Raw genomic sequence first — 14,379 nt, forward strand, 5'->3', positions numbered from 1 at the left:
ACAACTTATTATCTCGGTCTCTGTCCTGATAAAATATACATCGCCTTTTTCTCATCCTGTAACTTGACTCATTATGGCAGCGCTGACGTCTGCTTTGAAGAAAAATTCATGGGAGGAAACTGGAACCACTGTCTGAGTGTCTGTGTGCGCCATCAACATAAAAGCACACACAAACACCAGCTCTGAGGTGACCTGGGGTAGGCTAATTGCTGCCACAACAATCTTTTCAAACTACCCAGTAATGACCAACTTGATTATCGCCCATAATAAGAATACTGTACGGAGGAACATGAAATCCTGTTGATTGTATGATTTCATGTGACTGGAGCAAAAGAAAAAAAAAAAGGAGCCGTCACACTAAATCTGAAGAAACAGGTTGTGAGAGATGAAAGAAAATATTCTGTGGTGAGATCATCTAAGGTGAAGATACACACAGATTCAACAACTCGTTTACACAAACTCATGAAACACAGTGGGGACGTCACTGCTCAGACGTGCACCCTCACCGTGCGTCCCCAAACACATCTGCCTGCAGCTCGTCCACACTGTCACACAACTGGTTGTGGTTCTCACATGTGTCCTTTATCACAGTAGTTACCTCATATTCACATCACATAATTAAAAACAAATCTGAGAGTTTGGTTTTGTAGGTGTTACGGGAAGAGACTCTTCAATCAGATTTGAGCATCAGGATTCAAACTGCACTGAGTTCAGAAACATTTGCTCGCGGCGCTGCGTTTGACAGCAGTTTGACTTTGGACAAGTTCAAGTTTCATTTTTAGCAGTTTGCCACCTTAAGGCTCAGCATCCAATGATGCTATCTGACAAAAGATACAGACAAAGACTGCATTCACCCTCTGCCTACAATAGGGTTTGATATCTGGGGAAGCCCAGCATCATCATCATTTTCTGTTTGCTTTCATCTCCATGTTTTCCTGAATATAATTTTGCTTTGTGTCTTGATTTAGCCTCCTCTGACACATCAAAGACGGTGCTCAGGCTTTTTAGGGGTTAAGAGTTCACAGAGGTCAAGGGATGTGAATTGGATAGGCGGGGCAACACATTAAGGTTTTTTTTTATTATTAAAAGTTTGTTAGCTGGGAGAAATTAACATTTCCAATCGTATATTCGGTATATTTGACTGCATGTGGAGGTGCCACTGCTCTTTAATTATGGTTCTCCGTTTTTCATCAATTGAGAGGAACCACATCTTGCAGCTATTTTGAATAAGCATGCAAGAACGGAGATGCTTTTTACATAACGAGCACATTCTTGCCGCCAGTCATTGTCGCTTAGCTCTTGGAAAGCGCTGCCGTCGGTGCAGCAACCGGCGGGGGAGCGGAGCTGGAGTCGAGTCAGCCTCCACTACTGCTGCCTGGGAGCAGATCCGATCTGGCTGTTTGGAAGAGAAAAGTGTTCCCAAGTCTTCAGAGAGAAAGAGAGACACTCTGGTTCAAAGCCAGGGAAACTAGCACACTAGGAGTGAGTGAGGGAGATGGATACAGAGATGGAGGGTGAGCGAGAGAGTGAGAGTGACAAGTAGGGGACTGATTAGTGAAGTAAACCACTTTGAGCAGCAAAGGGAATCCCCTGGGTGGAAGATAAGTGAACAGGAGGAGAGAGAGACTAACAGAGAGAGACAGGGAGGGGGAATAAAAGAGATGAATGATTGGACAGAAGACGGAAGATATCCAAGTAGATTTTACAAAACCTCTCTCTCTGTGAAACAGCAGGAAGGAACTCTCAGTTTGGAGGAGAAGATTGCAAAGGGCACAGTGGGGAGGACTGTGAGAGAATGGGAGCGGGGCAGATAGAAGGACGGAGAGAAACACAACAGAAATGAGAGAGAGCCAGATCAAGAGATTTGACGAACCAGCCGACCGAGCAGGGTGGCCTAGCAGTCAGGGTTTCTGAAACCTTCTCTATCCTAAAGAGTTCTCCGAAGCTTCTCCTCCTCATTACAGGTAGATCTGATGGAGTTACTCCACTCCCCGGTCCCAGTGGATAAAAAAAAGAAAAAGAAAATCTACTCTGCATAATGGGCTGCATCTTTAGGCATTCATTAATTCACTTTGTGCAAGGAATGGGCGAGGAGGAGGAAAAACGGGGAAGAAAAAGATCACATTTCTTTGCATAGGGAAAAAAAGGGAGTGTGCGTAGAAAGGGGGACAACAAAGCAGCTTGTTTGAGCTGAGTGTTCTTGGTGCACTACAGTTTCTGAGCCGTGGACCGACCGATCTGCAATTCTAATCAGCTTCTTGACGAAGACCTTGGTACCACACGGGAGGGGGAATAAAAAGGCCCTGTCGTGCCTAATATTCACTGTGACAAGTGCAACATTTGTGTGTGTGTGTGTGAGAGAGAGAGAGAAAACTGAGATGGAGATGAATGCTGAGAAAGGGAGAGAGCTGAACTGAAGAGAGCTGACATTTGAGGTAGTGTAGTGTAGAAATGTGGCTGACATATAGATTAAAACTGTAAAACCCATCAATTATTTACGATATCCATAGAACGCGAGCTTGTAGAATGACAGAAGACGCAAACGGACCGCATCCTCGTCTGCTTGCACGGCGCTGTTAAATAAAGATGTGTTTGAAGTGAGAAGGTAAAAGCGGCTGTGTTGGTATTTCTGTTCCAGCGAGGAGCTTCGCTGCACCTGCACCAACTCCCTGGGTGATGTCATCAATCACCTCATACAGTACGAGCAGGAAGTGGAATTCATCTGCCGTAAAATAACCGGCAACACGCCTTCATGTTCATCCTGCTAATATTTTATATTTACTTTTGTTCAGGGAACAAAATAAACAAATAAACATTGTTTGCAGCACCAGAGAAAATATTAAAGCTTTCAGTGAGAATTCAAATGAGTGAAGCTGTTTTAAAAAGAACAAGATCAGCAGAGAGAGAATTAACATTGTCCATAAATAAACAGCAAAGCAAAGAAAAGTGGAAAACCGGAGCAGGTTAACAACTAAGGAGTAGTGTGTCTTGATTGTTTCTGTAAATACATCTTGATCATTTGTGCACAAATAAGTAAAAAGATTATTTGAACACATGACTATTTGACAACCTAAACACCAGATATTACTGTATTAATTTGTTTCTTGAATTGGAAAAATAAACTTAACTAAGCGCTAAATATTTTTTGAAGATTAGGTGGACACATTTCTAATATGATAAGAGAATTTGAAGAGGGAAATCGTCTGTGAATCTTTGCAAGACACTCTTTAAATGAGCCTTGTAATCCTTGGAGCTACATCCAGCCTTATTATGAAATAAAGCTCGAGCTGTCAGAGAAAAAACAACCATTTTGCTCTTTGCCTCAAACTGCTTGGATTTCTTTCAGAGAACGTGGTCCATCATTTTCTGTTTTTCTTGGAAAGTTTTCTAACATCTCCATCCCGAGGCTGTTTCTGCTCCTCTCTCACTGCCACTTTTCAGCTCTCACTTCAGAGACATTGAATCTGCCACATGTGTCATGTGCTGTTACGCTGAGGACAGATTGGGATGTTCAGAAATGACTTCATCTGGCACTTGAGTGGCACTGTAGATGCTCTGAGGTACAGGTTTATGAGGTAAGTGTGTTGAAAGGGGTTTTTACTTTAGTTCAGGTTCAGTTTTAGTGCCCCGTCTTCCTTTTTCTCAGTCTGCTGTATCATGCACACACCTCTACAAAACAATCTGCTCTCAGATTTTCTCTCAGGCCGAACCCGCTGCAGACTTTCTGAAGGAGTGCTGAGAGCTGTCAAGGTAATAGAAGAACCCTCTCATATTTGCTCACCGCCTCTCCGGGCGGCCGGGGAATGCCGACAAAAAGGTGGTCCAGGAAGTTGGCGCTGCGTCCGAGGCCCAGCACCGTGTAGGGCAGCTGGAGGGAGAAGTGAGCTGACTGGCTCAGCTGACCGGCTGCAGAAAGGAGAGAAAAGATACAATTTATAATGCATATAGTTAACATGTAGGCTGAACATATCATTTTTCCTTTCACTATAGCCATGATAGCAGCACCACATGGTTTAGACTGAAATATCTCAGTGACTTTTTGATAGATTGACCTCAGATTTGGTCCAGAAGCTCGTGGTCTGCAGAGGATTGACTGGACTGACTGTGTTGATCTTCTGAACTTTTCCTCTGGGAGCACTAGGAGGTTTTCAGTTTTCTCTTTCAGCTGAAAATCTTGGCAACTGTGGAGTGGACTGTTGGATTTGGTACCTACAGTATGTCTCACTCACAGTATTTTTCAAATGACGTTGGCCGTCATTTTGTCCCGTCATTGGGTCCTTGTTGGATTTGTGTATGACCACAGCAAAACTTTAGCACACCAAACTACAGTAGAGACAATAGTAAACATCTTCATAGAGCTGCTTGTGTGACCATAGACTATTCATACATTTGAACTGGACACAGAGGCAACACTTTAATTTCTACTATTTATGCACTTGGCTGCCCTTTTTCTGAATATCTCTATCTTTACTGGGTAAAGAATAAGTGTCAAACTTATTCTTTACCCAGTTCACGTGCCACAGAAAAAGAAACAAGCACAAAAAGATGTTAAACAGTTATACAGTGTTTTGGTGCATGTAAGCTTTGCTCATCTTCATTCATCGCTTCCTGATTTGTTGAATCGTAAACAAAACCCCTGTTTTTCTGACTGATCTTATAACAGCGCAGCTGCGAGGGCCCTGCTTCACCAAAGAGACCATTCAAGTTTTAGCTAATGTTAAGCAATCAGCTCTGAGCTAACCCATTCTGAGTGATGAGATATGTGAACATAGTGAGAGAAGTTAACACACGGCACAGGAACGATGGAGCCAGAGGGAGTGCAGCATGAGACCTTGAGTTCTGATGTGAAGAAGCATCATAAAAGATACAAATCAGAGTGAGACACCTCAGGCCAGTCCAACACCTCTGCCGGTTTCCTCACCCAACCTTCCCCCTCCGTCTGTCCTGTAGTGTCTCCCTCCTTACTTACAATTCTCATCCAACCTTTACTCTCTTGTTTCCTCCTCTGTTGCTCATCTCTCTCGTCTCCCCTGATACATCACTTCGATTTGGCCTTACTCATTTTGCTTCCCCTTCTTCTCCTCCCTTCACCCCCCCCCCCCCCCCCCCACCCCGCCCCTACCCCTTCAGCTGCTGTATCTCGCCCACGCCACCCAACTCTGCCAAGTGCAGCCGACATAAATCAACCTCTACGTGGTAAACAAAGAGAGGAAGGGAGAGAGAGGGAGAAAGAGAGGGATTGAAGAGGAGAGAGAAAGCCTGGAGGCAGCCAGTGATCAGAACTAATGTGGATGGACTGCGTATTGCAGGCCGAGAGGAGCATAACAACAGTATTGCCTCTCTCCCTCTCTCTCTTCTTTAATCTCAGTTCAGTATAAAGAAAAAAAGATTTCCCCACTTTATCTTTTGCCACCTCAGCTGTACCTTGGTCAGATCAGTGCTGCTCAGTCTGCCTCTTCTTTAATGTTCTTTCATGTTGTACGAATAAAGCTGCCATTTTAGCTCTGGATCATCTCGTGGAAGGGAAAGAAATGACCAATGGCCATTGGGTGAAAATGACTATCTGACTCACGTAGAGCAGCAGTGGCAGCTGTATGGTGTCTGTGCTCTAAACGCTGGTCCATAATGCTGCAATATGCATGCAGTGGGTCTGGATGCAGAATATACGCATCGACTTTTGCCACCTACTAAAGATGGCTTGTCATCATTTGTCTCTCTCTTTATCTTTCTAAATTTCACACGCTTGCCTCTGCTCTGTGCACTCTATTTTCCCAGCTTTTAGTGCAGGGTTGTGGGTTTGTGAAGAGGCAGCATAATTACCTTAATCGCACACCGCTGATAGCTACCGAAAGGGAGAGAGACAAGAATATTGGCTTGCCAGCATATACAGGAGGAGCAGGACACAGTTTAGTGGACATTGACTTGTTCCTGGGTAGTACAAAGCCCAGGCTTCTGACAGACACTAAAGACGAATCCTGGGGTATCTGACATTTACCGAGAGGAGACCTGCACCAGCATAGTAAAGTGGAAAGCCATGTTCTGCAGTATGACACACGATGTACGTGATTTTAAATCATAATCTAGATGGTTCACTGACACGGAAGACGTAATAAAGCAAAGATAAAAAATTTAAGAATTTATCCATGGGTAGTGTCGAGTGGTTGTGTTGACAAGAGTAGCTGGACAGAATAATTTTATCAAAAAAGCAAAAATAAACAGGGAGCTGTCAAACCTAAACATAACTGAACCTAGAGGGAAAAAAATGTAAACTTTGTAAACATTTATATATGTGATTTGATATTTATATTCAAGAAGAAATTATATGAGCTTGTTTCAAAGGAAAGCCTTCAAGGACTTTACAATACGCCTGGTTATAACTGACCTTACTGAGCCCTCAACACAGGAAACACAATGTTAGAAACCCTGATCCAAGTCATACACGTATCACCATCAGGACCGCTGAGGATGCAAGTAAGCCTCATGGAGAGTCCCAAAAACAACGAGACAACAAAACTGTGAACAGCCTTGCTCTCTTTGTGCTCACAGCTAAATGGATCTGACCTGGGGGCTTTTGCAAAAAAAGTAGAATTAAGATTTCCAGGATAACTGAAAAAGCGAGGCTTGACAAAGCCTCGTCGGTGAATCCTGGCTCAGTCTGTTGCATATTTGCTGAGCCAGGATGACTGAGGGCAGATTTGTCAAACCAGGTGTAAGTGATTCAGATCAGAGCGCGTCCCCAGCTTTCTTTAACAGACCACTGTATTGATCACTGATTTACTGATGAAACAGCGGAAAAGACACGCGCTGCATCGAACTTTTCACTGGGTGAGCAGCTGCTGGAGACTCACAAGGAGGTGATTGTTTAATTTCAGAAATACAAGAGAAAAAGCCTGACAGTCAACTGAATGTGTACGTTTTCAAAAAATATGCACTTTCTAACACTGAAAGGTAATAATTACAATTCAGTGAGTCACTTAACATTTTTTCCAAATAAGCACTTATACACTTGTGTAGCAGGTTAAATAATGTAAAAGAAATGTGGTCTAATAATAAGTATCACAGTTGTCCTTCACCCACTCCTGTTTTTATGATGCACCATGAAGTAGTCTTTATGGTAATGTCATTAGTTTTTTTGTTTGCTATCCACCAATCAAATAATAGACAGACTAAAGGGCACTGACTGAGCCCACAGAAAGAGGAGCGGCAGTGTCACAGCGTTACTTTGAGATGAATCCAGCAGGGGAAGCCGTTTTAAATCAGTCCATTGGCGCTCAGTTCTCTGAACCTCGTCCATTGGGCAAGGCAGAACAGGATCTTTGAGGGGATGGACCTTTAATCCAGCCTTGGTTTGATGTTTTTGACAGACTGCTGCTCCCTGTCAGTCGGCGAGAGGTGGATGGCTTGCGCCCCGGCCACTCACCAGGGTGGAGTGGGTCTGAGAGTTTGTGTGTGTCTGTGCGTATGATGGAGGATCAAGCAGGGTTACGTCGCAGGCTGGAAGCCCATGGCTTAGCATCTGCTGAGCACTGTGTGTGTGTATGTTTGTGTGTGTGAATGTGTGTGTCTGTGTAGACCGGCTAGGAAATGTGGCCATGGCTGGAGCAATGCCATTTCACAACATGGGGAGGCTGGATAGAGGGTATTATGCAGAGCAGTGTATTGGAGTGTCTCTGTCTTGTTTATGTGTGTGTGTGTGTGTGTGTGTGTGTGGTGGTGGGGTAGGAGGGGGGTCTTTGAGTGTTTCTGTCCTATCTCCCTATAGCACAGCCAGTGGAGGCCTTGGCAGAGAATTCCACCTTGCATACATGACTGACAGCCCACAATCCATCTCATAGGAGACAAAGCAAATTCAGAACAGCACCAACAGTCGCCACGCACGCATGCACACACACGCACACACACAGGTTTCTAGAGAAACTGGTTCTCTCTGTGAGAGAAAAATAAAATATCCTCAATGACGTATAAGTAGCTGCTCTCCTCATCTCTAACTGACCATTTTTTCCGTTGCTGTCAAATCCCAAACCTGAGGTGAGTGTTTCTGTCCTTCAAAACTCTCTGACCTGAGCCTGATTATCACGGTGCAGAGCCCAACATCCCAATGACTGAGTCTGTTACCACTGTAACAGGTGAGACTGTTTTCTGCTATTATTAGTGTGGCATCAAAAGGAAGACATGGCTGATGTCTGCCGTTTTACATTTTTACCTTCATTAAACAGCTTTGGAGTAACTGTGATGGTTTAATAAATGGCTCAACTTGTTACGAGGGAAAATGGAGGCTCTCTGCCGTCCATGTGCGTGTAACTTATTGCGTCTTTTGACTGAAAAACAACTTTGCAAGATCGGGATCGTTGCCCCAGTGTCCCAGCTCTCGTCTATGCGCCCCATTACCTGTAATCTCTTGTTTATGACAGATGAAACTACATGTCGTAACATTGTATATGATATATAACGTTATACACCGCTCTAATAATTGATTTCTTGCTGGCTTCATTGTAAACAAAGGCACAGGAGAGTTAGCAACAGCGGAAAAGCGACTGGACTCACATAGTTCCTCTTTCAAATATAAATCATAACTTCAAGCAGCTCTGTTTAAAGGTTTTGAGGCAAAACAAAAAGACAATAATGGTAAAAAAGGAAATGAACAGGCTCCCTTGCTTCTACAACAACTGTGTGGGCTAAAGAAGCCTTCAGAGCTGATATTGGCAGGATTCCAGTGTCTTTGATCCACACACTTAATGAACATTTATCTAAAGTCTTTTGGTAATACAACAAACTTGGAAGCTCCAAATATCTCAGCAGTTCTGGACCTGAATGAAATTCAACAATGATGAAACGTTTGTTGTGAGACACGGGTAGATTTGGACAGAACATTGTTCTGTTGTGTAAACTTTGCGTAGAGAAGTTTAAATTTTGATAATCTTTGCGAAGCCACTTGTCGGCAAAGAGAAAGTCAGTTTCATCAGCATGACAAAGCAAACTGCAGCACTCTAGAGGCTGTGCAAAGACCAGGCTGGATAAAGTTTGTAATAATATTAAATTATATAAATTGTAAATACATTACATAAATGCTCTGACTCTGTGTTGCTGACACAGACTTAACCACTGTGTAGTAGTTTGCCCTTGCCTTCAAAATATCAATGCTAGTCTGAGTCTTGCTGGATGCTGTGTCTGTTGCCTCAGTCAACATGTGAACTATTCTAATTATAACTGCTTTTAATTTACATTGATGAAAATGTGTACGTAATAGCTGAGCTTGTGAAATGAATACAAAAAGGTCTGGACTCACTGAACTGCCATAATCGACTGAAACAAACTAAGAACACTGCATCTGCCCGTGACACGGTTGTAGATGAAGCCTCGTGGACCTGGAATGTATTAATCACATTTTACCTTCAGTGGTTAATATTATTCATGCCAGGTGAAAAATAATTTAGCTTACTGTCACATCACAGTTCACATTTCTCTCACAGCAGGATGCCAGATAGTGAGGACAATATCAAGGCTTTTAGGATATTGAGGCTCTCCGTGATATTGAAGTTGACAAACTTTACTTCCTTCTGGGCACGAGGAGGCAAAATGAAAAAAAAGAAAAGAAGTGAGAAACATTAGAGAGAAAGAAGACAGACAGCGAGAGGACATTAGTGCCTATGAGGGAGCCGCAACATCCTAATGTGTCTCTGTGTGTCCATCTGCTGAGGTCTGATGACACGTACCCTCGTGTAAAACCATGTCCTGTCTGGAGGTTTTAGCACCTTTGTGCAGACAAGCAGGGTGACAATGTGATGTGTGACATCAGGCTGAAAGTGAGTCAAGTGTGTTGGTTATCACAGAAAGAGACAGAGAGAGGAATTCTGAGACAATAAATAGATGTAAACATATGTAACACGACTGTTTTGAGCGACATCATACTGGGTAAAAATCCCTCTGTAGGACAGGGAGAATTATCATGATCCCATGTAATCATTTAGAAATGAAATATGGTCAGAAAATTAGTTGGTGTGCACACACACATGCACGTACACGTAGACACACACACACACACACACTCCCAAGGGCTTCAAAAATGAGCAAAAAATGGTTTCACAGAAATTCCTAGTGCCTGTCGCTATAGAAACCATTTGCTCCCCTGATGGCGATAAAAGAAGCAAATTGCAGCGATGAAGGGAGGAGCCATCAGGAACAGAACAGTGTACATGCACGAACACACACGCAGTGCGTTTTGCCTGGAGAGCCTCCTTGAGTGTCCATACACTGGTGTCAGGCTCTGGACATTGATTTGGGAGGGAAAATGTGTGTGAACTTATATGTGGGAGTGTGAATGTGTGTGTGGTGATGTGCTATAGGACCCAGAGGGCTTTGCAGTTCGCCATCGCCATCTAGCTTTGTCCTGCCTCTCTACTGCACCGAAGCATGTTGACACCTGCGTCCACACAACACCCAAAATGACACGTGTGTGTCTGTGTGAGAACAGACAGACAGCTGTCATCGCCCTGGCCTGCCACTACTAAAATCAAAATAGCAGGTTCACCACATTTAAAGCTTCCCCTAGCTTCCTGTTCTCCATCCATGACCATGAAGCATCCACTCAATAATATCCTACAATAAACATGAAATTACACAGCATGAAAAAAAGAAGTAGAAGCTTGATGGTAGGCAAAAATAATATTTTCTCTGGCACTGTTGAGTGGCTGGTTTTATAAATGTTTCCCTCTACATTTACCGGTGCACTCAAGATTTTTTTTTTTTCTTTAAAAAAATGTGTTGTTGTTGTTCTTAACCACAATAAAACACATACATACAGGAACACTCAGAACAGAGTCCCCACCCCATGAAGTGAGGGTGCACTCAAGATTGTCAATGTCTCAAGCTGTGGTGAAACTAACTTGGAGTTGTCAGGAAAGACCCCAATTTTCTCGTAAAAGAAAAACGGTGCTTTTGTTAGCTAGGTTTTCTAATACATCTGTCAAAAAGAGGTAATTCTTCTCAAAGCTTTATATGTTTCAATGGATTTTTTTCTGTCCTCTTCTGTCCTCTTCATCATCTTAGTGTTGGTTGTGCTGTCAAATTTGGCATCAGCTGACAAGACACGTCAACAATAACATGCTATTGCGTCTGACACATTGGCATGTTGGTACAATGTTTCCCAGAATCCTGCACGGGTCCCATTTTGGAAACCTGCGCCTGCCCTGCTCGTCAGTAACGAGAGCCGTTACCTGGATCGACAACATTTAAAAATTTGGAGCTGACAATGGGCTTCCTTTTTTGGGGTGGGGGGGTTAGGGTTTGATATAATGATCACTACAGGAAAAGCAAGTGGAAACTATTTAGTATTCATCCTCTGGGCATGAATGTCTCTAGAAAACTTGATTGGAATCCATATGTTGAGATGCAGCACTGCTGGCCTGCCTAAAGACATGTTGAAGTATCTCCTTTAGATTAGTTGACTCTGTGAAAATGTACAACATTTACTGAGAGACACATACGCATCTCGTTCATTGAAATACAAGGAGGTTTACAGACGGATCAACAGACAGTTGGACAACAGTGGTGACAAATTAAAAGCTGGGCAACCTTTGGACAGTATGTGATACTGATCAAGTGCAGAGGAGACAGATTACAAGGTGAGAAATGAAAAAGAAAAGAGACAGATAAAAGGGAGAGGGTAGGGTGCGGAGGAAAAAAGATGAGGAAGGAGAGGCAGAGGAGGGAGGTGAAAGAGTGAAAAACAGGGAAGAGAAAGAGCACGCTAAGCCTGATCAATAGTAATTCTCCACTCGTTTTTTTCCCCTACCACTTCAATATTTCCTTCTCCTCTCCCCTCCTCTCTTCTGATCTCTGTGTTCGTCTCCTCCCATCTTCTATCTTTCCATTTTGTTCCACTATTTTCACACCTCTCCATTTCTCTATGCTTTCAGAGTTGTGCTCTGCAACCTCTCATTTTTTCCTCTTCCAACCCTTTTCATTTCTCTCATCCACCTACTCCCCCATCTCGCTCCTATATTGTGGATTCTGTGTGTGCTTCGAGCCAATCGTCCATATACTGTGCAATAAAATGGTTTGAGAATAGGGTAACACTCACTGTTGACCTGATGAGGTCTGAGAACAGTTGAGTACTGTGGCCATAGATCAGCGCGATGTTAAGTGCAACAGGCTGACTTTTACGACACTGCTCGCGGCATCAGCATGATGCAGCAAAAAACCAACATGAGTGGCTTCAAGTGAACGAACAAGTCAACACAACTCAGTGCACACACACACAATCTCCATTTCAATCTGTATCTAACATTGTTTTGGATCTTCTAAATGTCTAAAAGGTTAAGATATGATAAACATGTTTGTGGGAGAGTTGCTGCAGGTGAACGTTTGTTTTTTAAAGGTTGTGTATGCATGTACAATGAGTGTGTTGTGTGTGTGCTTTTTCAGTGTGTGTGAACGAGCCATTCCTAATCCCCTGAACTCATTAGCCTAATTGGACGGTCTGCAGAGAGCTCCACATTGATCTGAGTGTGTTATGATTCTCCTCCCTATGAGCACTCACTCTTTTCTCTCTCTCTCTCTCTCTCTGTAGTTCCACTTCCTGTCACTTCTTTCTCATGTCCCCTCTCTCTCCTCCTTTTTTCTAGGGTTCCTTCTCTGTGAACAATAATCTGTGGCATCATTGACACATTCGCACTCTCTGGACAAAGCCAGCTAACAATCTGCAGCTTGCTGTCATTATAAGCCAATTATGCTGGGTTCAAAAGAAGTGAATGTAATAGAAAGGTTTTCAAGTATGTTTATGTGAATGTGTGTCTGACGAACCACATTTTCATAGGAGAAGAATTGTGTCTTTAAGTCCAAGTACTGTTTTCATTGCACAAGACCTTACAGTTCTATGACTGGCTTTCAGTGCTTTGAAAATTTCTTGTGTAGAACAAACGTTCCCCATAAGTTCCCAGAAAAGCTACTGCTTTGATGCTTAGGTCAATAAACTGTAATTGACAACATAAATATATTTGTTTGTCCTTATGGTGCATTAAAGGCTATAACAGCTAAAAATAAATGCACAAAATTAACTCTGCTTAAAGGCAGTTGATGAAATACAAACAAACAAAAAAATACCTTAATAATTGCGAAATAGAAATAGAAGTGCGGAACCACCTGAGCCCTTTTGAGAAATTGGACATGTGGCCATGATGAGCAACTAGGAAAGTGGTCTTGGTTTGGAGTGAAAAAGAAAACAGTAGAGTGGTCACTCTACCAGAAGAACCTACATGATTGACCATCTCAACAGCAGTCCATCAATAGAGAAGCAACGCAGAAACAACTAAAAGGCATATTTGGACTTGGACAAATAGCATTTAAAGGACTCACATAAAGCATAAAGAGCATAAAGAAAAATACTCTCTGGTCTGATTTAAAAAAAGAAAAGAAAGCCTAAACTCTTCCAGTAGAACTTCAAGCATATGGCAATCACCAGACACCGCTCATCACCTGGCTATTGGCTAATACCATCCCCGGTAAAGAATGGTGCTGGCAGCGTCATGCTGTTGAGATCAGACCCTCCACAACTGAAAGCATGAACATGTCCTCAAGGCTATAATCAAGCTTGAGGCAGTAGCACAGGCAGAGGGAGCACTCTGGTACAAAGACATTGTCTGGCTTGTATGCCAGCGCTGACAGGGGCTTGAGAACTTACATCATAAGTCCAAGAAAGGACTGTTGAAGAAGACTCATCCCACAGAGAGGGATCAGAGCATGGGAAGAGGCACTGTGTCACTCTAAAGCAGTAAGTCTGGGTTGTACTGGCAAAATGGCTGACCATGAAAGCTATATGAACCCTTAAATGAAGTGATATCTGGAGGCATCCATTATTATGACTCCAATTTCTTCTCTGGTCCATCTATGACACCCTCCCATTCCTTGCAAATCTCCATAGATGGTTGCTGGCAGAAAAGCCTAACTGCAATCTGTGCTGGCAGAAAGGTACGCTGGAGCATGAGCTGACATCCTGCCAAGTAGGCCTCACCCAAGAGAGATATAATTGGAGACATAACCAGGTTCATTGAGAACTTGCAATCATGCTGCTGATGGATATGGAAGGACTGCAACATGACCAAGCAGAAGCCTATGTCCATGAGAAGCAGCTGGAAGGGTACTGCAGACATGCTGAGCATTGCAAGTGTAAGTGTAAAATGGCTACTGATGGCAAATGGTTCAAATGACCAAACAGTGTACCAACAGCGGGGAGACCTGACATCCTCCTGTGGTCATCCAATGATCCCAATCAGCATCATATAAACGGCAGTGCCGGAGGAAAAGTTCAGCGCCTTGACAGCTGACTGCTGACAGCCAGACTGGTAAACAGTCAAGGTGAGATTGTCAAGGCTTTCCAGCTCA

The 14,379-nt window shown here is 43.2% G+C and overlaps 1 protein-coding gene across 1 annotated transcript in view; it reads right to left on the reverse strand.

The window, feature by feature from the left end:
• The window catches only part of itfg1 (integrin alpha FG-GAP repeat containing 1), a 142,790-nt gene that overhangs the window by 10,554 nt on the left and 117,857 nt on the right, over window positions 1-14,379 (reverse strand). The window contains exon 15 of the mRNA XM_083998250.1: window positions 3,782-3,906. Coding sequence (XP_083854376.1) covers window positions 3,782-3,906 — 125 coding nt within the window. The remainder of the gene's footprint in view (window positions 1-3,781; window positions 3,907-14,379) is intronic.

This window comes from Trachurus trachurus (assembly GCF_905171665.1).
Source record: "Trachurus trachurus genome assembly, chromosome: 3".
Taxonomy (NCBI): domain Eukaryota; kingdom Metazoa; phylum Chordata; class Actinopteri; order Carangiformes; family Carangidae; genus Trachurus; species Trachurus trachurus.